Raw genomic sequence first — 26,937 nt, forward strand, 5'->3', positions numbered from 1 at the left:
GGGGACAAGGAGGGGAGTGGGAGGAAGAGAGGACCAGTCAGCTTGTTCTCAGAACGTTCTTGAGGAGTTATTAACCAAGTCTCAACTACCCTAGACTGATGAGGATCTCTCTTAATCTACATACAAGCCCTGCCCCTCACCCCCACATCATGTTACTGAGAAGCTAGAATGAGAACATGATAAACTCAGTATGCTATTGTAACTCAGTTCACTTCAGTCACCCAGTCGTGTCCGACTCTGTACCCCATGAACTGCAGCACGCCAGGTCTCCCTGTCCATCACCAACTCCCGGAGTTTACTCAAACTCATGTCCATGGAGTCGGTGATGCCATCCAACCATCTCATCCTTTCGTCCCCTTCTCCTCTTGCCTTCAATCTTTCCTAGTATCAGGGTCTTTTCAAATGAGTCAGTTCTTTGCATCAGGTGGCCCAAGTATTGGAGCTTCAGCATCAGTCCTTCCAATGAATATTCAGGACTGATCTCCTTTAGGATGGACTGGTTGGATCTCCTTGCTGTCCAAGGGACTCTGAAGAGTCTTTTCCAATACCACAGTTCAAAAGCATCAATTCTTCAGCTCTCAGCTTTCTTTATGGTCAAACTCTCACATCCATACATGACTACCGGAAAAACTATAGCTTTGACTAGACGGACCTTTGTTGGCAAATTAATGTCTTTGCTTTTTAATATGCTGTCTAGGTTGGTCATAGCTTTACTTCCAAGGAGCAAGCGTCTTTTAATTTCATGGCTGCAGTCACCATCTGCAGTGGTTTTGGAGCCCCCAAAAGTAAAGTCTGTCACTGTTTCCCTATCTATCTGCCATGAAGTGATGGGACCAGATGCCATGATTTTAGTTTTCTGAATGTAGAGCTGTAAGCCAACTTTTTCACCCGCCTCTTTCACTTCCATCAAGAGGCTCTTTAGTTCTTCTTCACTTTCTAGCATAAGGGTGGTGTCATCTGCATATCTGAGGTTATTGATACTTCTCCTAGCAATCTTGATTCCAGCTTGTGCTTCATCCAGTACATCCATGATGTACTCTGCATATAAGTTAAATAAGCAGGGTGATGTACTCCTTTCCCTCTTTGGAACCAGTCTGTTGTTACAGTAGCTGACATACTCCTTTCCCTACAGACTGGTTCCAAAGAGGGAAAGGAGTACGTCAGTTACTGTAACTGGTTATCTACAAATAAAACCATTTTTACTAGTGAATGGTTAATGAAGAGAAAGGAATAAATGAGAAAGTGAGAAAAATGAAAAAAGACTCGGGAAGGTCAGAGGCCGAGGAGGCAAGCGCATCTCTGAGCGCTCTGTAGGTCTGGAGAAAAGATGGGCTGCTGTCCTGTTCCCTCTGCTCCTTACTTAGGCCATTGGCTCCAGAGTGAGTTAGGAAAAAAAAAACAAAAAAACCCAAGCTTTTCATCTGTTACAGACATTTTGATTTCCCCCTGTGTGAACTCTGCCCATTTCTCCACAGTGTTGTTGATGGGATGAAACATGAAAGGATGAAGTAACGGGTAATTTTCTTAAAGCAATTGTGTTCTGTGAGAAGTACTGAGCCTTTTTTTCTGCCTCTGTGCTGTCCACACAAGTACCATGGGGCCATAAATAACCTCTTTCATTATATAAAGTGATCTTCAATTACAGAAGGTTTAATCAATCCCCAAGGAATAGACTTATGGTCTGAAAAAGCCATTCCAATCTTCCCTGGGAGGTGCTGCGCTCAAGTGTTTTAGAATGAGGTCATGCAAGGAGGGTGGGGCAGTGTCTGCCTTGTTCAATGCTGTATTTCTGGTGAACCGCATCAGCATTTGCAGACCGCCTGATGGTGGTGATGTTTATGTGAATGGATTTTTTTCTGTCTTAAGATCACGAGACTTAGTGCTCTACTTAGCCTGAGCTACCATGTATGATGGTATTTTTGTTAAATAAAGGTCTACTTGCCTTTCATATTTAAGCTACTAAAAATATTTTTAAATTATTTGTTTTTAAATTGGTTAATGCCTGGTATAAAATTTGAAATGTACAGAGAGTTGCACTGAGAAGTCTCACTCTGATCATATGCTTGATCACTCTAATCAACCACCGTCACCTATTTCTTGCAATCTTTCCAGAAAGTCTGCGCACTCATAAATGTGCGTGCTACCTAGACTTTTTAAGCTTAACAAAGTATCTTGGGGTCTGTACTATAAAGCCACCCCATTATTTACAATGGGTACACAATTCTCTACTACATGGATGTATGTCATAATTAATCAAATCCAACCTATAGTGAACATAAATCTCCTAATGGTGGACAGTTAGGCTTTTCCCATTCTTTTCCCATGATAAATAATGCTCGCTAAATAATTCTACATTTTTAGTGTCTAAAACATTTTTCTACTGTGTATATTCATGTCAAAATCACACTTCTGAAGTTCTACAGTTTTATATTTTATCTCTTAGTATCTTTTCATTTCTTTTTCAGAATTTTACTATCTATGCTTTATTAATTTATGTTTCAAATTAGTTTTAGAAGCAGGTCACCTAGTCTTCCTCTACCCCTTAAAATTCCTATGAATAGTTTTTAAACAAGTATGTTCTATTTCAAGATAAATTTGGGGAAGATTTACACCCTTATAATGCTGAATTTTCTCACCCAAGAACAAGGCACGTTTTTACATTTCTTCAAGTCTTTTGTTTTTTTACAGTAGCACTGTAAAGTTGTCTTCAACTAAATCTTGCCCATTTTTTCTCAAATTCATTCTTAGGTATTTCATCTGTTTTTTGCAGTTGGCAGTGGAGGTCTTTTTCTTCCATGATCTGCTGATGGTTTACATATAGGAAAGCAACAGACATGCAATTTGCATGCAGTCACCTTTCATGATTTTTCAGTTATTCACAAGTCAATACATATTAAAGCTATCTCTTATAGTGGCAGTGGCAGTTTGTTGGATAAAACTACTACACCGTAACAGTTCAGATTTTATGAGGATAGACATACTCCAAAAGAGTTCATTTCAAAACAAGACAATTCAATATCCAATTGGCCAAAGTATTACACTGATCCCAAGAAGTATTTATGCCTTACTATATAATTGGTCTATCAAAAGAGAGATAAAGTTTTACATTTTTAGGAGACCAAAATTTTATCAAGGTTTTAGCAAAACCACAGTAGGTATGTGACTACAAACCTTTGATGGATTGATGCTGTTTGGAGAAATCTAGTCAGATTAATAATGAAATATATTGAAACCCATCAACAAAAGCTGAGGGTGTGTCTCCAGAACAGAGACCATCACCTCTCTTCATTTCTCCATCTCACATCTCGGGCTGCTCCCAACCCCCACCCAAACCACCATCATCTGGCCCCTGAGCTATGACAACACCACCCTCCACTCTCTCCCCACGTCTGCTTTTCCACTCACTCTGTGTTTCCAGCTCCTCTGCCCCTCTGGTCAGTTACGTCTAGTCACCCTGGCTTTTGGCAGTTTCTAACATCTAACAAGCTCTCTCCCATGCAGGACCACTAGACCTACCTCATTTTGCCGGGGATTCTTCCCGAGGCTGGGGCTTCTCACGCTGAGCTCTCACAGCTGCGGACACACTGTGCACTGTGGGTCTCCCCAATTCCTTCCATCACAGCCCCTTTCTCACTTCATTATTCAAAATCCTGAGGATTTGGTGGTTTTCCTATCATTTAACGTTTGACCCTCTACTAGAATGGCAGGGACTGTACCTGCTTATCTGCCATCATATCCCTGGTGCCTGGCACTGCAGTTGGTACACTGTTAGCCTGGGAGATTATCTGATGAAAGAATAAACAGAAGCAAGAAGAGCAGGAGGGAGAGTGACATACCTCAAAAATCTCAAATCCAGCGATGTCAAGGATCCCAATGAAGGAGGCCCCTTGCCGTTTAGTCCTGTCCAGAGCTTTATTGATGCGGTGAACGAGCCAGCGAAAGAGCCGCTCATAGGTAGCTTTTGCCAAAGCTTCTACTGCAAAATCTGCCTGTAATTAGACAACAGCAACCTTTTAGTCTGAAAATAATCTCAGGAAAACACTAAAAGCGGTTAGATGGAGGGAATTTAATGATCTACAGTACCCTCCAAACCCTAAAAGAGCACTTACTGCTTAATCATGTCTCAATTTTACACAACAGAGGGTATTAGTACAATTAGATACAGACTGGAGATAATCAATGTAGGAGATGGATGAAAATGCCCAGTAAAAATGCCTTCCTCCTCCTGCCCCTGGGCCTCTGTGCAGCATTATCGGCCCAGAGTCCACCACGTAACAGGTGATTCTAACTCCTACGTTCCTGCTGCTGTGCCCTCCTCCCTTACAGGGACAAGGGGTCAATCAGGGCACCCCCCTGCTGGGTAGGATGCCGGGGTACACAGCTTTTTCCTCCTGGATAGTCCATCTACCTGGGGAAAATTTAAGGTTATATTTCAAACCTCCTTTTTTATAAGTCACCTCTAAAAAGTTTCCGCGAGAAAACAGTCAACTAGTACCAAGAAACATCTGGATGATGGAGCTTTTATTGGTTCAGTTTGCTACGTGCCAATCAGAAGGTGTCATGACCATGGTTATCAATCACTCAAGCAACTGGTAACTGTTAAACTTACTTGTTCTTTGGTCTGGGCTTTCTGCACGTAGTCTCGGCCGACCTTGATCCGGGGGGTGAGAATGGCCCGAGTGAACTCCATCACATTCATGCCAAGAAGATGGCAGAGCTTCTGTGCAACTAGAGGGTAAAAGGCCTCCTAAATACCAGGCTTCTCCTTACCGACCTAGTCATAGCACATTCAATAAACACTTGAAACACCTTAGTAATCACCTAATTGTATTAAGAAATTAAATATAAGTCTTAAGGTTAGACAGGTGTTAGGTCTCATAAAAACTACCTTCATCCTTTCATATTAACAACACTCCTTAGGCCATAAGAGATGATTAGTCAGCAATTACTTACTCTGGCTAGCTTAATAGAAGTTACTAAGCCTTAGAACTCATGGATAATGCAGAGAACGAGAAAAATGGTGTTCAAAATAGTTTAAATCATGTTACCAAGATAATTTGTCATGCCTACAGAGTGATCCTAGTACTTTAGTAGGCAAGAAACCTAAGGGATTTTAAAAATAAATTATTTGATTACATGGCTCACATTAAAAAGCTGCTAATTTTGTTATTGTTGATTCTTAACAAATTTAGGGCACTTTCCTCACCAGAAGTTCACTGCCTAATGTCACTAAGGTCCAACAAGCGTTCTAATTACTAATAAATAAATAACAATAAAATTCTCTAAGGATAAACACATTCTGAGTCATGTAGAGGCATAACCAAGTTCATTCTAAGATGCATTGCATCCCACCCCCCTGATCCAAGTGAACTGCTGGCCATCCACCAGCACCCCTGAGTGGGCAGGGAGGCTGTGCCTCAAGGAACACTTCCTTTGGTTTATGAGTCTTCTCACCAACTGCCCTCCTCATCCTCTACATCCTGGCTCCTTTCAGTTAATGTACATACGTATGCATGTGTGTACGTGTTGGGTGGGAAGCGAAAAACACACAGAAGTAGAAAAAGCAAATTGCTCACATTCTTTTTTGTGATGATAAACATCATTTTAGCAGCTAAAAAACACTTTATAGAGTGGCTCTATTGGCTTACTCTCCTCCACAAGGAAAACAAGTTCCCTTATTACATTTTCTATTTCTAAGCCTTATTACTCTGTTATTTGCCACTTTTGTTTTTCTTTATAGTCATTTTCAATCTAAAAGGTAACAATCTGCCAATATCGCTGAGAAAACTCCAGTAGGGAGCAGGCAGATGTCTCTGGACACGTGCCTCTGGCGCCCGCCATCCCACAGTGGTTAGACCTGGCAGACTTTTCTTGGTTTTCACAGCGTCAATAATGACCCTAGTTTCCCAGTTCTCACCTGCTCTGTTTGTGACTGTTTTTCCAGATTTTAATCTAGTTTCAAACTCTCTTATATCCAAAGCCCAATAACTGAAATGTGCTCTTCCTTTTGGTTCATTATTACGTTTGTGATAAATTTCTGTGACTAGATGTACTTTTCTGTTTCAAATCTGTGGTGCTTCTGGTACTACAGGTTAACAGCTATTTGCTGTATTTACCTTATTCATCGGGGGTGAGGGGGTGGGTACGGGGTGGAGAGGATGAGGAAGAATGCTCTGGAGTGATGTGCTAATGAAGGTAATTTTAGTTTTAGTCCTATTAATGATAGCAGAGAATAAGACTTTTCTGAAAAACGCCATTTTGATACCAACATGTAAAAATGCCATGGGAAATGAACATAATAATATATTAACCTGATGAAATAAGCCGGTCACAAAAGACAAATACTGAATGATTCTACTTATACGAGGTACTCAGACTCGTCCTATTCATAGAGACAAAGTAGAATGGTGGTTGCTAGGGGAGGGGGATATGGGGACTTGTTTTAGAGTCTGCAAAGTGAAGTCTACAGAGTGACTGCATGATAATGTGAATATATATTACTGAACTATACGCTTAAAAAAGGGTTAAAATAACACATTTTGTTATGTGTAATTTTACCAGAATTAAAAAATTTAAAAATACTGATAACCTGAAAAACTCTGGTAAGAGCAGAAATATCGTCAATACAAACAGAAGTCCAGGTGTATATATCCATTTCAAGACCTCATTTTCTGATCCTGAGTTGAGCATCAGACTGAAATGTTTACAAATGAAGTATCTGGGGTTTGCTTTGAAATAATCTAGGAAAGGGGAAGTGGTATAAACGAAACACAAGCCATGAGTTGGTGGTTGTCTACGCCAGGAGACAAGAACGTGGTAGGAGGTCCTTCCACCCTGCCCTCCCCTCTCACATGTTTAAATTGTGCTGTAATTAAAAAGGACAAACTCTGGCACACTGCAACAGTGCAAGTGTTAATTAACCACCACTACTACCTAATATAGGTAATAATTCAAGAAAATTTATAGAGTTGTAATTTTTTAAAGCTTCTTATTCAATAAAAAGCAGTTAATTTTACTTCTATTACTGGGGATGTAATGAACAACCATGAGGCAATGACATTGGAGCCACTTTGGCTTTTAAAAAACAGTTGTTTGATAAACGAATCAGGAAAGGAAAAGGATCTCCTGGGAGGCAGAAGAACATTCTGGTGACCAAGCACTGAGTCAACATACAGATGCCTCAGCTTCCTTTGTGTCTCCAGACTGTCAGAAGCAGACCCTCACAAGGCTTGCAAACACATTTTATGGTTCAAAAATTTTTGTTTTTGACTGTTGTGAATTTCAATCCATTTTCAATATTTAAAAGTTTGAAAATTTCATATTAAAATCTAGGTTTCCACCTTTCTCTGAAAAATCAGTTCTGGTTGGCGGCCCTGGACCTGCATTCTAGCAAGGAGAAAACTGGCTGGAAGCCAACAGCTGCCGCTCCCTTCGGGATGAGCCATGTGGTCTCTTCAGCCCACCCCCTAGTCCTAACCCCCATCACTAAGGCAGGGTCCCCACACCCGCTCCTCAGCTGGCACTCCATCCTCCTCCCTCCTTTCTGGAATCAGACTGACCCTTACGTAGGCACGTGGAGCCTCATGGGAGACACCTCAGGATGCTGTTATGCTCATGTTGTAACACATTTTTGGAGAACACAACAGGCCACAGAAACAGAAAAAAAATCAGTGTTCATCAGCCTACCTGTATTTTCCGGCATGGAGGCTTGATCAGTGTTTCGCTCCTTTTTGAAAGAAATATTTCCAAACTGAAGCACTGAAGATACCACTTTAAGCATTGCTGTATGTTGATATAAAAAGAAAAAAAATTAAGATATGATATCAAAACATAAAGGACATATTCTAATGTATTTTGTGCTAAAAATTAGCTACACAAAACTTTTCAGAAAGACGAGTCTCAGAATTTCATAAAATTAAGAGGCAGGTCCCATTAATTTCACAATCATTTTCTAGTTTAGGTTATTTAACCCTAGTTTATAAGTCTTGGTAAAACCGAGCATCAGAATCTTATTAGAGAAATCATACATACACAGAATCTCTTCATGGGAGAAGCCCATTATATGCATTGCCTCCATAGTCTCCTGGAAGTTATCTTTGTCTTGTTGTCCCGGAATAGGAATATAGCCATTAGAGAGAAATCTGTAGTTATTAAATCCTTCAAGGAGCAAATCAGCTGGAAAAAAAAAAAAAAAACATAATGGAATACAATGTAATAAATAGTCATCAACAGATTGAAGCACAGCCCCATCTTCAAACTGGACCCACAGGACAGAAAAACATCTAATCCACAACCACCAGACTTTTGCTTCCTTTACATTCTGACGTTAAATACACAGACAGTCTTCCATGACCTGTACAATGAAAGAAAATGATGATGTAAACAACGGAAATCTCAACAGGGGCTTTTGCGACAGTGGTTTGTACAATATTATATTTGAAATCAGATCACTGGGAAATGATATCAATTTTCCAGATAACTAACTTTATTGTTTTCAGATTTAAATACTTTAGACATCTTTTGAGGAGGAGCCTTAAGACCCATATTCTATGTTCCTGGTGTAGAACATGGGCCCGCCACATCCTGAGCCCAGCCAGCACCCTGGAACCCTTTCTCCAAGTCAGTCTGCTCAGTGGTCCATTTGCCTTTGAGAGTGATGTCTGATGCAGCACTAGTCTGACAGGGTATTATAACAGACGTGCCCCCTGACTCTCTTACTTCAGGGGACATGAATAAGCGAGAACAACTCCTTTTCAACAAATGTGCTCTTAAGAAAAGAAGGAGCGTGCAAAATAGTAAAACAGATGGTTTTTCCAACAGTAGATGTTATCTGTGCTTCTGGCTTTCTGTGTCACTGGCTCTGCTGCAGAGAACTTCTCCTGATCACACCAACCCCTTAATTCTTATCTACATCACATGGAGCTTCCACTGGGTATTGACTACTTTTAAAAAAAAAAAAAAAGAAAGAAAATTCCTTCTTTTAAGTTATTTTCTTGATTCATTACTGTTTTCAGTCTGCCAGGCTGAAAATGAGGGTTTTCTTCCCTTCAGCATTACCTACTGCATAACCTTGAAATTTTAGTCTCTCAATGGCAATTACTCTATTTGCTGCTTTTTTTTTTTTCCCTTGCAGGTCTTTAACTAATTGCTGGGTTTAATGCTTCCATAGATGATCCATGGTTAGTAAAAGCCTAGTTCTCAAGTGAGAAAAGGATTGTAAGGTTTTATACGTCTATTGTGATATCTAAATAACATACATACTAATTCTAGAGAAGCAGCATTTACTCTGAGACTCAGAGGAAACCAAAAAGTTGTGCATCTTCTTCTGACCCAGGAAAGAACTTACTTTTTACCGTGTCCAACCCTAAATTTCTGGTCTTTGTGATTCACAAAATAAATAAAAATACACACAGAGTCTTTCTAGTACTACTGGAAGCATAACATACATTCATTTGTAAATCTAGGAACACACACATGTATTCAATTTAACTTTATTAAATAAATTTACTTTTTATTACTTTTATGTTAAATTTTGAAACAAAATTTGTATAAAACACATCATATACTTTCAAATTTAAAATTATTTTAAAAGAAAAGTACAAAAGATAATATAACACCACCCATATGCCTGCCACTTAAAGTACCTATCCCATGGCTTGAAGTTCAATTTCACAATTTAGCCAGCTAGAATTCTGGGGGTGGGGGGGGTGGGGGGTGGTGGTGGTGGTGGTGGTGGTGTGTGTGTGTGCATAATTCTACAACTGTTTTCTTTCTGGGGTGTGTGTGTGTGTGTGCATAATTCTACAACTGTTTTCTTTCTGGGGTGTGTGTGTGTGTGTGTGTGTGTGCGCGCGCACGCATAATTCTACAACTGTTTTCTTTCTCCAAAAAAAAAAGTATTATAAATGATATTCAACTGAACATAAAACAGTAAAAAAAAAAAAAAAAATCTGTAACTTACACTTCAGATGTTCTCCTGCTCCAGATAACAACTGGTAAAAGATATGAAAAGTACGTTCATCTTTTGCTTGACGAACAGCACGAGATTTTTCCAGAAGGTCTGAGCAAAGGTGGTTAAGGTGGTTAAGGGTGACAATGAAAAGGTGGTCTCCTCTCAGTGTCTGTACACATTTAATTTGTAAGATTTTTCTTCTTTAGAATACAGTAACTAGTCTGCAATGAATCACTCTAAATGACTGGATTTTGTATGTGGAAAAAGAAAAGACATGCAATTTCTGTTTCTCACTAATCTTCTAGAACCTCTGAACTTGCAGGGAGCTTGAGGATCAGAGCGCTTCCCTCATCCCTCCTCCACCCACACTACCCTGACTTGGATTATGTTCAAAGAACACAGCTCTACACAAGGAGCCGTGAGATGCTATTAAAAAAGGGAAGCCAAGTTGTCTGAGGTAGAAAAGCCTTGAAACAGCAGACTTACTGCAATTTCACAAAGAAGGAAACCAGGGCACAAAGAAATTACTCAAACAGCACAGTCAGAAACCAAAACTTTGCTGGACTCCAACATGTGTGTTAACTCTGGTACCACCCAAGTCAGTCAGTACCTGTGTGTCAGAACACCGCACCCCCGTGTGGGTATTTGGGGCGTGGATCTGGGGCCTGTTTGGTTTCTCTGTCCACCGAGTCTGGATGCTCCTGGAATATCTCTGTGTTGACACTCACACTGGACTCCCAAGTCTCAGTTTCACTGCTTTGGGAGAGAATTACCTTCTCTGAATTAAATCTTCCTGGGGCCACCAAAGCAAACTGTGTATGTGCAAACAGCCTAATTGTAACTAAAAATTGGACTATCCCAAACACACCCTCCACATTTGGTGAAGAGTGCATGCACAAGAAGGATGTTCTTCAATATGAAGAGACTCTAGCACAGCGGTCACCAACCCTTTTGGCACCAGGGATTGGTTTTGTGGAAGATGATTTTTCCACGGACCAGAGTGGGGATGGTTTGGGGATGATTCAAGAGCATTACATTTATTGTGCACTTTATTTCTATTATTATTACGTTAGTTCCACCTCAGATCATCAGGCGTTAGATCTCAGAGGCTGGGGACCCCTGCTCTGGATCCATTATTTGCCTGTCATGTTCAAATGTTTGTTTTGTTTTCTGGCTCTGAGCATATTTAGAGACATAAAATATAGTTCTGAATTAACAGGAAAAATCTGACCCATCCCTGACCCGAGGGACAGAAACAATATCTATCACAAAGAGTATTAACAAGTATAGAGAACTGTCACCTGTTTATTTTCTAATTGGGACATTATCATTCCGAATCATTTCTAATTTATTCTTTTTAATCAAATTAATTCTCTCTATAGATCCATCATTCCTTAAGGCTATTCTATGCTTGTGACATTTCCTAGGACCAGTCTATGTGTTTGACTTTTTCTTCCCCCTGACTTTATTCTGCTTAACATAAACTGCTTCAACTCTGTAGATTATAAGGTTTGTTTTAATGGGACATGGTCACTCTACTAATATCAAAAGTAGATGGGGAAAAAATGGGCTAATACAGCAGTAACTGAAGATGTTTTAACATAACGCATTCACCTAAATGTGCTAAGAGCACACAAACACTTCCTGGATCCACTTGCCTGTACAGATGCCTGTACAGATGTACAGGTGTTCTCATCTCAGTGGGACCCTCCACTTCCCCAGCCATGTGACCAGATCATGACCCCGTGCCAAAAACAAACAACAACAAAATATCACTTTGGAGTTCATATTCAGTAGTCAAAGGTATCTAAACAAGTCACAATTTCTCTGGGCTTAAGTTTTATCATCTGGCAAATGGAAGAGGCAGCACAGAGGATGGCCACAAGGCTGCAGGAAGATTAAATCATTCTCTATTTTGAATAATGCAATTATGAAAAAGGATACATGTTTCAATGTTGGCCCCAACGATATAGCCAGTTACATCGAAGTTGATCCTAATAAACTTGCCCTGAAAATAAATTACAAAAAAATTAAAAGCTGAAAATAAATTAAGGACACAGGAGATCTGAACACTTTAATAAATACGCCAAAGTTACTCTGTCATGTATCCACAAGTTGGTTATAAAAATGGAATCTTAAATATATTATCCCAAATAAAAGGAAAAGAAAAAGCCTCAATAAACTTAGGGCTGAGGTAGGTTACTTTACTGGACATAATAAAAATGAAATGCTAACCATTTAAAATTTTTTAAAAGTTCTTCTAAATAATCTGAAAGATTTTAATAGCTTTAAAAGAACACTGTATCCAGTCCTCTAATGCTAGATTTGAGAAAAGTGAAAAATAAAGATGATTTCCTAAGAAAACAGAAATTCATTCAAAGAAAAACAAAAGTTGAACAGACCATAAACACAGAAAATAATAAAATATAATTACTCCTTTAAAAATGATGGATTGGTCTTAAATAGTTTAGCAAATTCCTTAGGGAATACTGAATTGTCTTACTACACACATAACTTTCAGGGAAACAGAAAATAGTGATTCTTTCACAATCCCATTTTATAAAGTTATCATAACACTGAATACACAAGTTGGTACACATATCATTAAAAACATATCAGAAAGCAAAATAAAAGCAAATATCTTACTTGCAAATATAGATATAAAAGGCCAAATTAAATAGACTTTGTAAAACCAAGGAACACAACAATGATCGAGAATCCCAGGACTGTTAAGGACTGATATTCGTAAACATACTACAACTATTCATCACAGGAAAAGTCAAGGGATGGGACGGCTTTCTCGATGGACGTGGACAAGCAGACTCTAAAATTTAAGGGAACTGAAGAAGACCTAAAGAAATCACAATGATTTTGAGAGCTCTAGGACTCGCACTACTTGATTTTAAGATGCTATAGGATAATTAAGACAACTATAGTATAATTAAGAAGGTGTGGTACTGGTGTATGGACAGAGATACAGATCAACGGAGCAGTGTGCAGTCCAGGAACTGAAAGCCTTGCTCTGCACAGGAAATGCATGGCTAGTTTGATACAGCTGAAGTATCATGCCATCACAGTAACAGATGCACATTTCACTAAGGGTCTGCTTTGGATGCCACTAAATCCCAAAGTGTTTTGAGAGGGAGGTAAAAAACATGATTCCTGGATGAAGTAAAAGCATTTTGTGAAAGACAGCCTTTTAGCACCTCTCAAAGAGTTATGTATAAAGTCACTCACTACGTTTATAAATTATCAAAACACGGGTTAAACTGAAATAACTCTAGACAAGGGTCTAACATTTGTAACTGAGTATATGTGGACAACAGAATACATTAACAGAACATGAAACTGAAAAAGAGGATGGTGACACCAATATCAGCAACACCCTCAAGCTTAAAAGTGGATCTTTGTGTCACAGAACTTAAGGAGCTAACAATTTAAATTCTATCAACTACCACGCAAATCCATCTTTAAGAGCCTGCTGGTGAGCATTTAGCAATTACTTCCATAGAGAATTTGTTAATTACTTTAGAGTCACAAAATAAAAATGACAATTTGCTTGCTTATTTGGTTAGTTTTATTTCATGAAGGGAGAGAAAGTTTTGTTTGGATTTTTTTTTTTAAACAGGAGAAAAAACTTTTCCTCATTTTCAGATGGACTAGTGATATTATGTAAGCGGACTTAATAACAACCGTTAATACAAATAACAGTTTACACAAATAACAGTTAATACAAATAAAATGGTTGAGGCACTGAGAGATGCTGACACAATGCCCCCAACCCCAGGAGAAGCAAGGCCGTGCTTTTTGAGCACCTGTAGAAGAACAACGTGGCCCAAGCACGTCCGGGGGACTGAGGCAGCGCTAAGGGAACAGAGAAAGGATTCCCATGATAGTCCAGTGGAGCTGAGTAGTGTTTCGGTTTATCAAGTACATTCATTACCTTCAAGCTGAACAGTAATTTAAAGGGAGGTTCTGTGCTTGTTTCAAGTTCTCTTACAATAAAACTACTACAGAAATTAGCAGTCCATGATAACAGTGCAGTCTGATTTCAACTTCTAAATTGTAAGGAAAACTACTCCATTATTTTCAAGTCTGGGCACATAACTATTCAGAGTGGCAACCATAAACACCTTTATTCTCTTCTGACAACAGGTTCTCACTTATTATTGCCTTTGCATTGTCAGAATGCAATACTGGAAGAATACCTAAAATGTCTGACAGTCCGTAATTCTGTGGAGAGGGGAAGATCTTTTTCGATCTGTAACTGTAAAACCTTTTCATTTTTAGATTTACAAGCACCAATTAGGATGGTCAATCCAATGAATCTCTTCATTTCGACACCATCAACTTCCTTTTAATCACTTTCATATACAATTTTGCCTTCAGCATTTGTCCTTTTATAAACCATACTGGATAAATGCGGATCCACAAACATCACAAAAGATGAAAGAGCACTGTCACTTGGTCATTCAGAACACAGTGGTCCAGATTCTTATTACAACGTTCTGAGTGAGGAAATTCTTCCTCTGGAAAGACTAACTGGATGCCAAAGACACATTTCCTTTCGGTCTTTAGAAATACATTGTTCTTGAATCTGAGAAAATTCAAGGCTACACCATTTGGAGACTCACTCTGCGACTTATGGAACCAAGACCACCATCATCGCTAAAAGTCTACAATGCTGCCTCTCTCTGCATTCATCTTCTCATTCATCTAGTATTTGTGAAATGTGTTCCTCTGTCACTCTTTTCTCTTGGCCATTTTGGTGAAAATTTTTGATTTTTCAACTATGTTCACTGAAAGCTAAAAGTAGACTAAAAAATGCTCTCTGCAGCACTCTTTCATACCTTCTTGAAAGATAGTGCAATTCTTCGGGCAACATAATAAGCAAACTAAAGGATGATACAGTAATCACTGTGATAGCATCCTACTAGGCAATTCCATTACTCTTTATTATTCTGGTCTTGTTTTAACATTGTTGGGGATAACTGATGAGTAATGATGAATCAATTCCCAGGATGATGAAATAGCAAAATGTTACAAAATACAGAAAAGATTACTAATATATCATAGTGATAAGATTACTAAAACCCTTAATTTTTCTTAGATTTATATAATGGTCCAAAGGAATCATATGGCAATTATGAGAGAAATGAGTTTTACTCCGTTTTTTAAAATAAGTCAATTTCATCCTTGTTATGTAGAAGATCCTTAAGAAAGAATAAAGTTTAAAAACTGACAGTTCTTACAGATAGTTAGAACTGTTCAAAAAAGAAACTAAAGTAAAATCAGGTCCTGAAAATGAGGATTACAATTCTTTACAACTTTTAAATAGCTGTATCATTTATACAATACTTCACTGAGCTAAAAAAAAAAAAATAGCTATTTTAAAAGAGAGTAGTCAAGATAATGTTATTACTTCAAAACTGCAAAGAATACACTGCCAACCTGCTGCTCAGATACTTTTTCAAACTTTTCTTTAACACTGTAGAAAAGTTAATCAAAATCATACCATACCACCTAATTCTTGCTGAGTATTTCACTTAAAACTTTGTTGTATAGTAATATAAACTTTCAGCTTTCAATAACCTAATTTCTTTATTATATATTAATCTACATGCTGTTTAAGCTTTCAACTTCTTATATTATTTTCTATTCCCTTTTACCACTCTACATCAGAAGTTCAAAATTCATTAAAAAATTCTTTACTTGGGCAAAAGGACAAAGTTACCATACTGGCAATGTTGAACGCTAATAACTTTAAAATCTTACACTAACATAATCCATTTTATATTTGGTGAGCTTATTTTTTGTTTACTTCATGGGTGAATATAAACCAAAAAAAGGAAGTTACATAAAAAAGGAGAAATTGGAAAGAAAAAAAAAAAAAACACCCTAAATTGGGCTTCTGAATAGGTAACCTAAAAAGAAATGTCCCAGATTATTTTAGACATGTGATAACTTACTTGGATAAACAAGCAAAGTCACCAACACACAACATCTAACTTGCATATCAGCTCCCTAGCCATTGGTCCACTTTCCTTTTCATAATCAGCCCCTGTAGTTGCTCTAACCATTACAGTTAATGCCAGACAAGTATCTTCTGGCTGAATGAAAAGGGCCAGGCAAAAAATCATGAAGAAAGGGGGGAGAGTGAGGAAGCCTACACGTGGAGAGGGAACAGGGTGGACAGGGGTGTCCCTCCAGCCCTCCCCTGACCCCAAAGGAAACCAGTACCTCCTCACATACCGGAATCAGTACCCTTTCAGAATTAACATCTTTGTTAACATGCAAATCTAGACCAAAGTGGAAAACAAGTTGAGTTTTACTATTAAGTGGGTTGGGTCCTTGAATCTTTTAAACATGATATGAAGAAACTTGTGGAAGATTTTGTTGTTGTTCAGTCGCTAAGTCATGTCCTAAGTCAGGACTCTTTGTGACCCCATGGACTGCAGCATGCCAGCCTCCCCTGTCCATCACCTTCTCCCAGAGTATGCTCAAACCCATGTCCATTGAGTCACTGTGAAAGATGTCTGCTCTGTATCTGATTCCCATATAGGTCAGATTGGGGTACTCAGAATATTCAACCAGGATTTCATCAACAAAAACAAAAACAAAGGAAAAAGTAAAAACAGGACAAGTATTTTACGTTATGTATGAACGATAGAGGATGCATTTTGGAGGAGGAGCTAAGATGGTGGAGGAACAGGACGGGGAGACCACTTTCTCCCCTACAAATTCATCGAAAGAACATTTGAACGCTGAGCAAACTGCACAAAACTTCTGATCGCTAGCAGAGGACATCAGATGCCCAGAAAAGCAGCCCATTGTCTTCGAAAGGAGGTAGGACACAATATAAAAGATAAAAGGAGAGACAAAAGAGCTAGGGACAGAGACCCGTCCCGGGAAGGGAGCCGTAATAGAGAAAGTTTCCAAACACCAGGAAACCCTCTCACTGGCGGGTCTGGGGAAAGTTTTCGAATCTCGAATCTCAGAGGGCAACCTAACTGGGAGGATGCATTTTGATGCCATGCACATTGTGTTCCGATCCAAGGACAACTAAGACAGTGTGTTACCTGCAAGAGTCTGAACAGCAAAGACAGCTAGCATCCTCTCTTATGTAAAACTGAAACTGTTAAGAATTTCATTCAAAAGAGGAAATAGGACAACTTGGATATTTTGATACTATTAAGAATATCTTAAAGAATTTTATCCCTTCTGAATCGACTTTCTAGAACTTTTTCTAGTGGGTGGTTACGACATATCCATAGTAATTAAACCTACATTGTTAGCACCTTACTACAGGGACAATGCAGTCTTCATGCTCTGAAAATACTTTTTTCCCTCTTTCTAATTTGCATTTAAAGTTGTTGTAAGATCTGTACTTTACTAGAAAACACAGTAGCCTAGACAGTGTGCTCTGTGTGTGAGTGAGTTTGCTCCAGGAAGAATCTCCAGTCTGGAGCTAGCTATTTGCCCTAAAAGGGAAAACCCATTCGGGAAGTAATTAGCCAGGACGCAATCCCGAGGCCAGATGGCTATTTTAAATGCTCCAGCTGTTTTAATCTCCAAACTACACCAGAAGCTTTGTTACTTAGTAAAAATGAGTTTTCTTATGAATTAAGTGGCCTTGTTACTTAGTATAATGGATGTTTGAAATTCCTGGGGGAAAATGAGTGACATTAAGAGCCCTGGTCTGACTGGAAACACACAGACGTCCGCCAGCCAGTCCGGTGTGGGCCGGTGTCGGGGCTGCAGCAAGCCCCAAGGGCTGGGAGGGCAGCAGCTCACTTGGAGGATGAGGGATGCCCCGTGTAGACCACATCCTGTCTCGGATGCTGTCATGTTGGCCTCAGTAAGTCTTTATGGAAAGTCTGGGTGAGAGTACTAAAGACAGAGCAACGACTGTGTTCCATTTACCTACAAAACTGATTTTGGTGCCTGCTGGCTAATACAGGTGAGGGTACAGAACTCTGACTCACTTTCGTTGTAACTTGGTAGCCAAGCAGTAGGGAGGTCACCTGGAGCCTGTATCTGGCTCCAATGATTAGAAGCTAATTAGCTATTAATACCTCGAGGTACATAACTTGGGAATTGCCAAACTGGCTTAAATCTTTGCAAGGGAAGGAAAAAAAGAGAAAAGAACAAAAAAGGAAAAGATTTGAGGAAGTATGGAAAGTGATCCCCACTAAAACTTTCTGAGGGAAGATGTATCTGCCGATACAATCATTTTGAAATTGAAATCACTCTTTCAAAGTTTCATTACAAGAGATTCATTTTACATAAACCTCTCCATCTGGAATGCATCTGACTTCTCCGTAAACAGAGAGCTGGACTAACTGTGAACAATTATTTTCATAAGGGTAATGCTCTCCTAAAGAATCTCCCCTAACACAAACCATATGCTAGTCTTTGAAAAAAAAAAGATATTCTTCAGGAAATTACTCGTCTATATCAGATCAAAGAAATGAAAACAAATGGATTCTAAAATTTATGGAATTTATAGTTTCAAATATTTTCACTGCAAGCACGTAGCTTTAAATATGACTACATGGAATTCCACTGGGCACACAATTCATCTTTTAACATCACACTGCTCTTTCATGTTGATGTCCAACACCAACCCCAACCCCAGGCCTGGCCTAACCATGGTGCCAGAGCCTCCCTCCTGGCCAGACCCCCACACTTCTAAATCTGGGGCATAGGCACGATGGAAAACAGTATAGAGGTTCCTTAAAAAGCGAAAAGCAGTTACCATATGATCCAGCAATCCTGTTCCTGGGCATTTATCCGGAAAAGATGAAAACTCTAATTCAAAAAGATATATGCACCCCAATGTTCATAGCAACACTATTTATAATAGCCAAGACACGGAAGCAACCTAAATGTCCATCAACATGTTTATCAACAATGGATAAAAATGTGGTATGATATACACACACACACACACATACACATACACAAGAGAACTCATTCATAAAAAAGAATGAAATTGCCATCTGCAACAAGATGGATGGAGCTAGAGATTATCATACAGAGTGAAGTTAGACAAAGAAAGACACATATATGATACTGCTTACAGGTGGAATCTAAAAAATAATGCAAATAAATTTATTTACAAAACAGAACCAGACTCACAGACATAAAAAACAAACTTATGGCGACCAAAGGGAAAGGGAGGACAGGGATGAATTAAGAGTGTGGGATTAACAGATATATACCACCACATATGAAACAGACGAGTCACTAGGATTTACTGTATAGCACTGGGAATGATATAGGTTAATATCTTGTAATAACCTATAACAGAAAAGAATCTAAAAATTTATATATATATGTATAACTGAATCATTTTTGCTGTATATCTGAAACTAACACAACGTTGCAAATCAACTATTAAAAAAAAGCAAAAAAATCAGGGCATGCATATTCCCAGAGAGCCTGGCACGTGCAACATGCTACCTGAGCTCAAATGTATGTGATGGCAAATGATCAAAAAGTTAAAACCCAAATGAAGGTGAGCTCTGTCCACTGATTAGTCCAAGGGTCTAAAAGAGTGTCTAGCACTTAGTAGGCAACCACACTGTAAATGAATGGATTCCACAAAGACGTCTACACACCTACTATGTACGTGGGAGGCACAGAGCCAGCAACTAAGGATCTGGAAAGCAAGATGGGAGGGCCCCTACCATCAGGGATCTTACATCCTAGCAGGAAAGAAACCACAGATGAGCACAGGCAAACCATAGACTGTGGGAAGTGCTATTAAGGAAAACAGCAGGAGGCTTGGAGAGAGAACACAGGGAAACCTCCTCAGATCTGATTTAGGTTCTGAGAAAAATGAGGAGTATAGGGGACAAAGATGGAGAAACTTGGACAGACTGGAAATATGTTCTGGAAGTGGACCCACACAATTCACTCCTGGCCTGGACATAAACCATGACAAAAATGCTCAATCAAGGATGACTCCTAGGTATTTTGGTTTTCTAGGTTTTGTTGATTCTATTTTGTTTTACGCTTAAGCAACTGGGTGACTTGATTGTATCATTTATTCACATAAGACTTACAAAAAGATACTTTGAAAGAAAAAGAAAAAAGTTCCATTTGGAATATGCTCATTTGAGAAATCTATTAGACACCCAAATGGAGATAACAAGCAGCACAGTGACCAGCAAAGCTGCTGCTGCTAAGTCGAGTCAGTCGTGTCCGACTCTGTGCGACCCCACAGACAGCAGCCCACCAGGCCCTGCCGTCCCTGGGATTCTCCAGGCAACAGAACCGGAGTCGGTTGCCATTGCCTTCTCCGACCAGCAAAGAATAGGTGCTTAATTAACAATTAACTGAAATACACCACAAAAAAATCCAATCATGTAAAATTTGAAAATGAGTCTACACTGGCTACTCTCTAACCACCTGAGAACCAGGGTTGGCAACACCCACTGAAGACTGCTAAAATGTTTTAACTGAATGTGGAATGAGAGTTGATCAATGGAACAAATATTGCTAAAATCAACCTTCTTGTGATATTGTTCAGTTAACACCTTATGATAATAGCAGCTGGTTATGAAACTCTTTCTTTAAAAAAATACTAAACATATCAACACAAAGTTGACTTTCTAAAAATTAAAACTCAAAGCCAACAATTTAAAGGCATCTTTGTTTCTTGGTTGAATGATTAGCTATGTCTAACAACACTGCCTTAATCAAAAATCTTTTCTAAAAGGATTAGCTTTTACTATGTTAGATGGAGCATACTTAGTGATGATTATTCAGTAGCACAAGCACTTTGAAAAGTAGAACTTCAGCTGAATCAGGGTTTGTTGAGAATTTACATTGATGGGTGATTCTTGCTAGAATCAATTTTCCTGGAAACAATGTAAGAAATTCTTCCCACCAGTAGAACGTAAAACAAGTTCCCACCAGAATAATCTTTATCAACCTTTGGACAAGCTGTGCCAATAACAAGCATTAAGGGGACCATGTACAGTTACTGCTTTACAAATGAATTTCAAAAGGTGATTACCTAATTTAGACTACCATTTAAAGGAGCACATCAGAGCAGAGTTTCTCAACCTCCATATAACTGATGTTTGGGGATAACTCTGTTGTGGGACCTCCTGTACATTGCAGAACGCTCAGCAACATGCCTGGCCTCCACCCACGAGATACCAAGTGTAGGAACCCTAGGGGATTCCAAATTGAGAACCACTGAGCTACAGTAATGCAAATTACAGATTTGTTATTTTAGACACTAAGTTGTGTCTGACTCTCTTGAGACCCCATGGACTGTTGCCCACCAGGCTCCTCTATCCATGGGATTTCCTAGGTAAGAATACTGGAGTGGGTTACTAGTCCCTTCTCTAGGGGATCTTCCCAACCCTGGGATTGAACCTGTGTCTCTAGCACTGGCAGGCGGATTTTTTTTTTGTTTTTTTTTTTTACTGCTGAGCCACCAGGGAAGTCTGTGAAACTGAGGCCTCTTGCCAAAAGCTACCCGAGCAACAAGCTGGGAAGCTAAGCTCCTCCAGCCTCAGCAGCCTTCAGATGCTTAGCGCTAGCCAGTCACACGGTAATGACGACCTCCTGGCAGACCCTGAGCCAGAACCAGCACCCAGCAACATTGAGACAAAAAATGCTCTACATCACTAGGACTTCCAGTGTCTGGCCACAAAGCAGTAGACTCTAATACAGAGTTACCTGTCACTCTGTTCCAAACACAAGATCCCCATCAGCTGAGTCCTTACCTTTTAATAATGGGATCACCACATTCTAGACCAAAGGGCAGGACTGGTTAGTAGCAATTTACCTTTTCTAGGCAAAAGTGAGACAAATGAGCACAAAACTGTTTCTCTTGGATTTGGAGTGTGGTTTGGGAGAAGGGGGTGTTTAGAAATCAGGAGAGACTGGTACCTTGATTTATGTGGTAAAACAAAACATTTTCCACAACAAAGTCCTTGAAAATCTTTAAAACACTCATACCAAAGCTGGTAGCTATCTCCCACCCCACAGCACAGCCACTAAACACAGGGCTTTCAGCAAAAAGAATTTAAGATTTAATTGTGGCTCAGACTCAATGCTGATGACCCATGGAATGACAGAAACTCTAAACGCAGCTCAGTGTCCTCAGATCTGAAAGTCACAGCCATGCTTCTTACTGACACAGGCATATTTGTTATCCCACTTTGTGGAGAAAAAGCTAAAATAATTACTAAATGAACTTGGACTAAGCAGATCTTCAGATTTTGTCTTACTAGGAATAAACAGTATTCCAAGCAAATACATCCCTACTACTTTTCATGTAACCTGGAAAGCCTCTTGCACTTCAACTACCTCTAAGGGTATTGGGTGTTAGGGTGGAGTTGTCCCCCACACCCCCAAATTCATATGCTGAAATCCTGATGTCTACTAGCTCAGAGCAAGACTGTATTTAAAGAAAGGGTCTGCAAAGATGTAATTAAGTTAAAATGAGGTCATAATGGTGGGCTGAATCCAATGTGACTGGGGTCTTAGAAGAACAGAACAGACCTGCAGAGGGAAGACCACATGAACTCCCAGGAGATGGCTGTCCACAAGCCAAGCAGACAGACCTCGGAAGAAACCAACCCTGGCCACACATTGATCTCAGACTTCTATCCTCCACTGTGAAAAAATACATTGTTTAATCTATTGTTTAAGCCACCCAGTCTGCAGTGCTCTGTTTCAGCAGCCTGGGCATAAGCATACAGAGGATTATCGGCTACCTTTGTATACTGGGTCCCCTATGGTCTGGTCACTCACCTAGAGTCAGACATCCTAGAGTGTGAAGTCAAGTGGGCCTTATGAAGCATCACCATGAACAAAGCTAGTGGAAGTGATAGAATTCTAGCTGAGCTATTTCAAGTCCTAAAAGATTCTGCGAAAGTGCTGCACTCAATATACCAGCAAATTTGGGAAACTCAGCAGTGTCCACAGGACTGGAAAAGGTCAGTTTTCATTCCAATCCCAAAGAAAGGCAATGCCAAAGAATGTTCAAACTACTGCACAATTGCACTCATCTTACACACTAGCAGAGTAATGCTCAAAATTCTCCAAGCTGGGCTTCAACAGCACGTGAACTGAGAACTTCCAGATGTTCAAGCTGGATTTAGAAAAGGCAGAGGAACCAGAGATCAAATTGCCAACATCCACTGGATCACAGAAAAAGCAAGAGAGTTACAGAAAAATATCTACTTCTGCTTTATTGATTACACCAAAGCCTTTGACTGTGTGGATCACAACAAACTGTGAAGAATTCTTAAAGAGATGGGAATACCAGACCACCTCACCTGCCTCCTGAGAAATCTGTATGCAGGTCAAGAAGAAACAGAACTGGACACGGAACAACAGACTGGCTCCAAATTGGGAAAGGAGTACGTCAAGACTGTATATTGTCACCCTGCTTATTTAACCTCTATGCAGAGTATATCACATGAAATGCCAGGCTGGATGAAGCACAAGCTGGAATCAAGACTGCTGGGAGAAATATTAATAACCTCAGATATGCAGATGACACCACCCTTACAGTATAAAGCAAAGAGGAACTAGAGAGTCTCTTGATGAAAGTTAAAGAGGAGAGTGAAAAAGCTGGCTTAAAACTCAACATTCAAAAAACTAAGATCAAGGCATCCGGTCCTGTCACTTCATGGCAAATAGATGGGGAAGCAACAGAATCAGTGACAGGTTTTAGTGACTGCAGCCATGAAATTAAAAGATGCTTGCTCCTTGGCAGAAAAGCTATGAACAACCTAGACAGCATATTAAAAAGCAGAGACATTACCTTGCCAACAAAGGTCTGTCTAGTCAAAGCTATGGTTTTTTCAGGAGTCATGTATGGATGTGAGAGTTGGACCATAAAGAAGGCTGAGCACCTAAAAATTGATGCTTCTGAACTGTGGTGTTGGAGAAGATTCTTGAGAGTCCCTTGGACTGCAAGGAGATCCAACCAGTCCATCCTAAAGGAAATCAGCCCTGAATATTCATTGGAAGGACTGATGCTGAAGCTCCAATACTTTGGTCACCTGATGTGAAGAACTGACTCACTGGAAAGACCCTGATGCCAGGGAAGACTGAAGGCAGGAGAAGGGGATGATAGAGGATGAGACGGTTGGATGGCATCACCGACTCGATGGACTTGAGTCTGAGCAAGCTCCAGTAGTTGGTGATGGACAGGGAGGCCTGGCGTGCTGCAGTCCATGGGGTCACAAAGAGTTGGACATGACTGAGTGACTGAAATGAACTGAACTATGGTCTAGTGGCTTCTTATCCCAGAAACCACATCATCAGACTATTGTACGGACCACAACTTTACACCCCCACAGTAAAAAAAAAAAAAGTCACAATTATCCTGATTTCCAAAAACCGCCTAGAGAGGAATCGTTAGAATTAAAGTTGCTTTGATTCTGGCCTCCTTAACTTTAACCAAGACATCTAATATCAGAGGAGGGAGGAAAAACATAGAAACAACTCCAGCTATTGGAGCAGAAATAGCAGAAGTTGAACGATTTGCTATCAAAGTGTTGACTCTGAGAAGCTGGAAAAGGGAAGGCCATGTCCTGTGACACTGATCTTGCTGTCATTCAGGAAAATGTCCCCAGACGAGCTGTGTGAGCTGAGGGGGAAAGTAAAGTTTTCACTGAATTCAGAGAGTAGGATGGCTGAGAAGAAAATTTTAGAGAAGTACCATCCCAATATTCCGTGATAATCTATATGAGAAAAGAACCTAAAAAAATGAATGAATACATGGGCCTGTATAACCGAATCACTCTGCTCTACACCTGAAACACACAACACCATAAATCACTGTATCCCAATAAAACTAAAACATTAAAAATAAATAGAGAGAAGTAACAGTAGCGATAAATTATTCTGAGATCCATATACCATAGAAACAGCAAGGTACAAAGACGACAATTTACCACATCAAATTCCAACTTCGCTTTGTTCAGTGTTAATTGTGCCCAGCGCTTTGTTAAGTACTTGACATGAACCTCATTTAATCTCCATGACAAGCCCAGAATTATTTATATCATCCCCAACCAAAGTGCAGAAATAGGTTCAGAGAGGTTGTAACAACACAACCACAGCATACATAACTATATATTTAAATACAATAAACATACAATTTAAATTACTTTCCCATTTGTTTTTTCCTCTTTTTTTTTTGCTTTTCAAAATGTGACTACTAGGAAAATTTTAATTACATGTGACTTGCACTGTATTTCTATTCACTGTTCCATACTACATCTGTTAGGGAGGAAGATACTTTATTTGCTTAATAAGTCTGAGGACTGAAAGGTTTCTGGCACTTTTAAACTTACAAAACGAGATGAGTTATCATTTTTCACAGTCTTTGCATTTCCAAATGATTCCAGGATTGGATTTGCTTGCAAAAGCTGCCGTTCAAGTTCCCCCTAAAAGACATCACACATAAAGACACACATAAATAAAAGCAAATGTATGTTAATCTCTCTACTCCATTCTTCAAAGAAAAAACGAAGCAAACAAAACACTGCCTCTTTTCCTCAGTTTGCTCATTTGCCATCTAACAAATTTTGTTGTTGGCTTCTTATTCTCGGTCTTATGGGCTCTGCTAAAGGGGAAAAAAAAAAAAAAAAAAATCAGCCTCTATCACGTGACCACAAGGAGAAGATGATGTCACATTGAACAGAGCTAAATATAAGGACAGGCCACACAAATTAAGTGGAGAATTTTTAAAATTAAGCAAACTGCTTTTCATAAAATGAAATTTAGCATGGTACTTCAATTAAGAATATATTAATACTTATGCTTCTGCTTATTTCTACTTTGCCTTGTTCCAAAGATTTAAGGCAGTGAATTCTAATAATTTCCACTGTACTGGCTAATAAGACTTGCCATTTTCCTAAAGATTTAACATGATATCTTAATGACATAGACAGGGCAACACCCTCATCTCCAAATTCAGAAATGACAAAGATGATGATGCTACTGAATTCTTGCTCAAATTTAAAAAGCTAAGTATATCATATTTGGTGTAGTGTATGCTTTATTCAGTGTCCTTACTTACATGCAAATTAAGCTATAAAACAGTTTACAAACAAAAGATGTAAGTATATTAATATGTGCTTTAATCATTAAATACAACAGAAAGCTGCATGAGAAAGCATGAAGCCATTTCTGGTCATGAAAAGCACTACAAAATGACCCGATGCCCGGGGAATGTAATTTCAGAATTATACTCTAAGACTTAAAATCCTTTTCCAAACACAAATCTTACCTGTGTATTTTAAAATACCCACCATTATTCTAGACCTAAAGAAAGAAATAAAAAACACTAATGTGCTTCTCTAAGCAAAAAAAAAAAAAAAAGAAAGAAAGAATATAAGGAACCGCAGGTAGGATTTTTAAATGAATGGCCAGTTGCCACGTGACGCATGACACTATCATCAAATCCAAATCCAGGAACAAGTATATACCGTAAGGCAGTCTCAGCCAGCATGGTTAGACATTAGGAGGTGCCATTCCCTTGGGGAAAGGGTGGGGAATGTGCCCGAGACCCGTGACACAATGTGTATGCACTTCAGAGCATTTATCTGGACTGCCGGGTTTTCCCAGGTCTTCAGTCTACAGTTGTGTTCAACAGAAACCAGTCAGGAACTAGTCCTGCCATGTGAATGTCATGACACAGCATCAACTCACGTTCTCAACTTTAGATAACATGCTCCCTGTACAGGGAATCTTCCTGTTTATGGACTTCAAGGGAACCAGACTATTTCTGATGTAAATCCTTCTAAACGCTACATGCTGTCAAAGCTTCTCAAACATGGTATCCTGAACCAACGTTAACAAGGCTGAAGGTCATCATTAAGGACAGCAGCCATTGTGCTGTGACACAACAGAGCCTTTTCCCTAGAGGTCAGAGGTCACAGCCATCACTGAGTCTGTGGCCAACATCTTGCCAAGTCCTTGGTGCACTGTCTCTGCAA

General features: G+C 39.4%; 1 protein-coding gene across 1 annotated transcript in view; it reads right to left on the minus strand.

The window, feature by feature from the left end:
* The window catches only part of MYH10 (myosin heavy chain 10), a 120,541-nt gene that overhangs the window by 44,271 nt on the left and 49,333 nt on the right, over positions 1-26,937 (minus strand). Inside the window, exons 6-12 of the mRNA XM_061143457.1 lie at positions 25,291-25,383; positions 11,897-11,960; positions 9,962-10,060; positions 8,032-8,175; positions 7,687-7,782; positions 4,610-4,728; positions 3,837-3,989 (exon numbers count right to left, since the gene is read on the minus strand). Coding sequence (XP_060999440.1) covers positions 3,837-3,989; positions 4,610-4,728; positions 7,687-7,782; positions 8,032-8,175; positions 9,962-10,060; positions 11,897-11,960; positions 25,291-25,383 — 768 coding nt within the window. The remainder of the gene's footprint in view (positions 1-3,836; positions 3,990-4,609; positions 4,729-7,686; positions 7,783-8,031; positions 8,176-9,961; positions 10,061-11,896; positions 11,961-25,290; positions 25,384-26,937) is intronic.

Source organism: Dama dama, chromosome 5, assembly GCF_033118175.1.
Source record: "Dama dama isolate Ldn47 chromosome 5, ASM3311817v1, whole genome shotgun sequence".
NCBI classification, from domain to species: domain Eukaryota; kingdom Metazoa; phylum Chordata; class Mammalia; order Artiodactyla; family Cervidae; genus Dama; species Dama dama.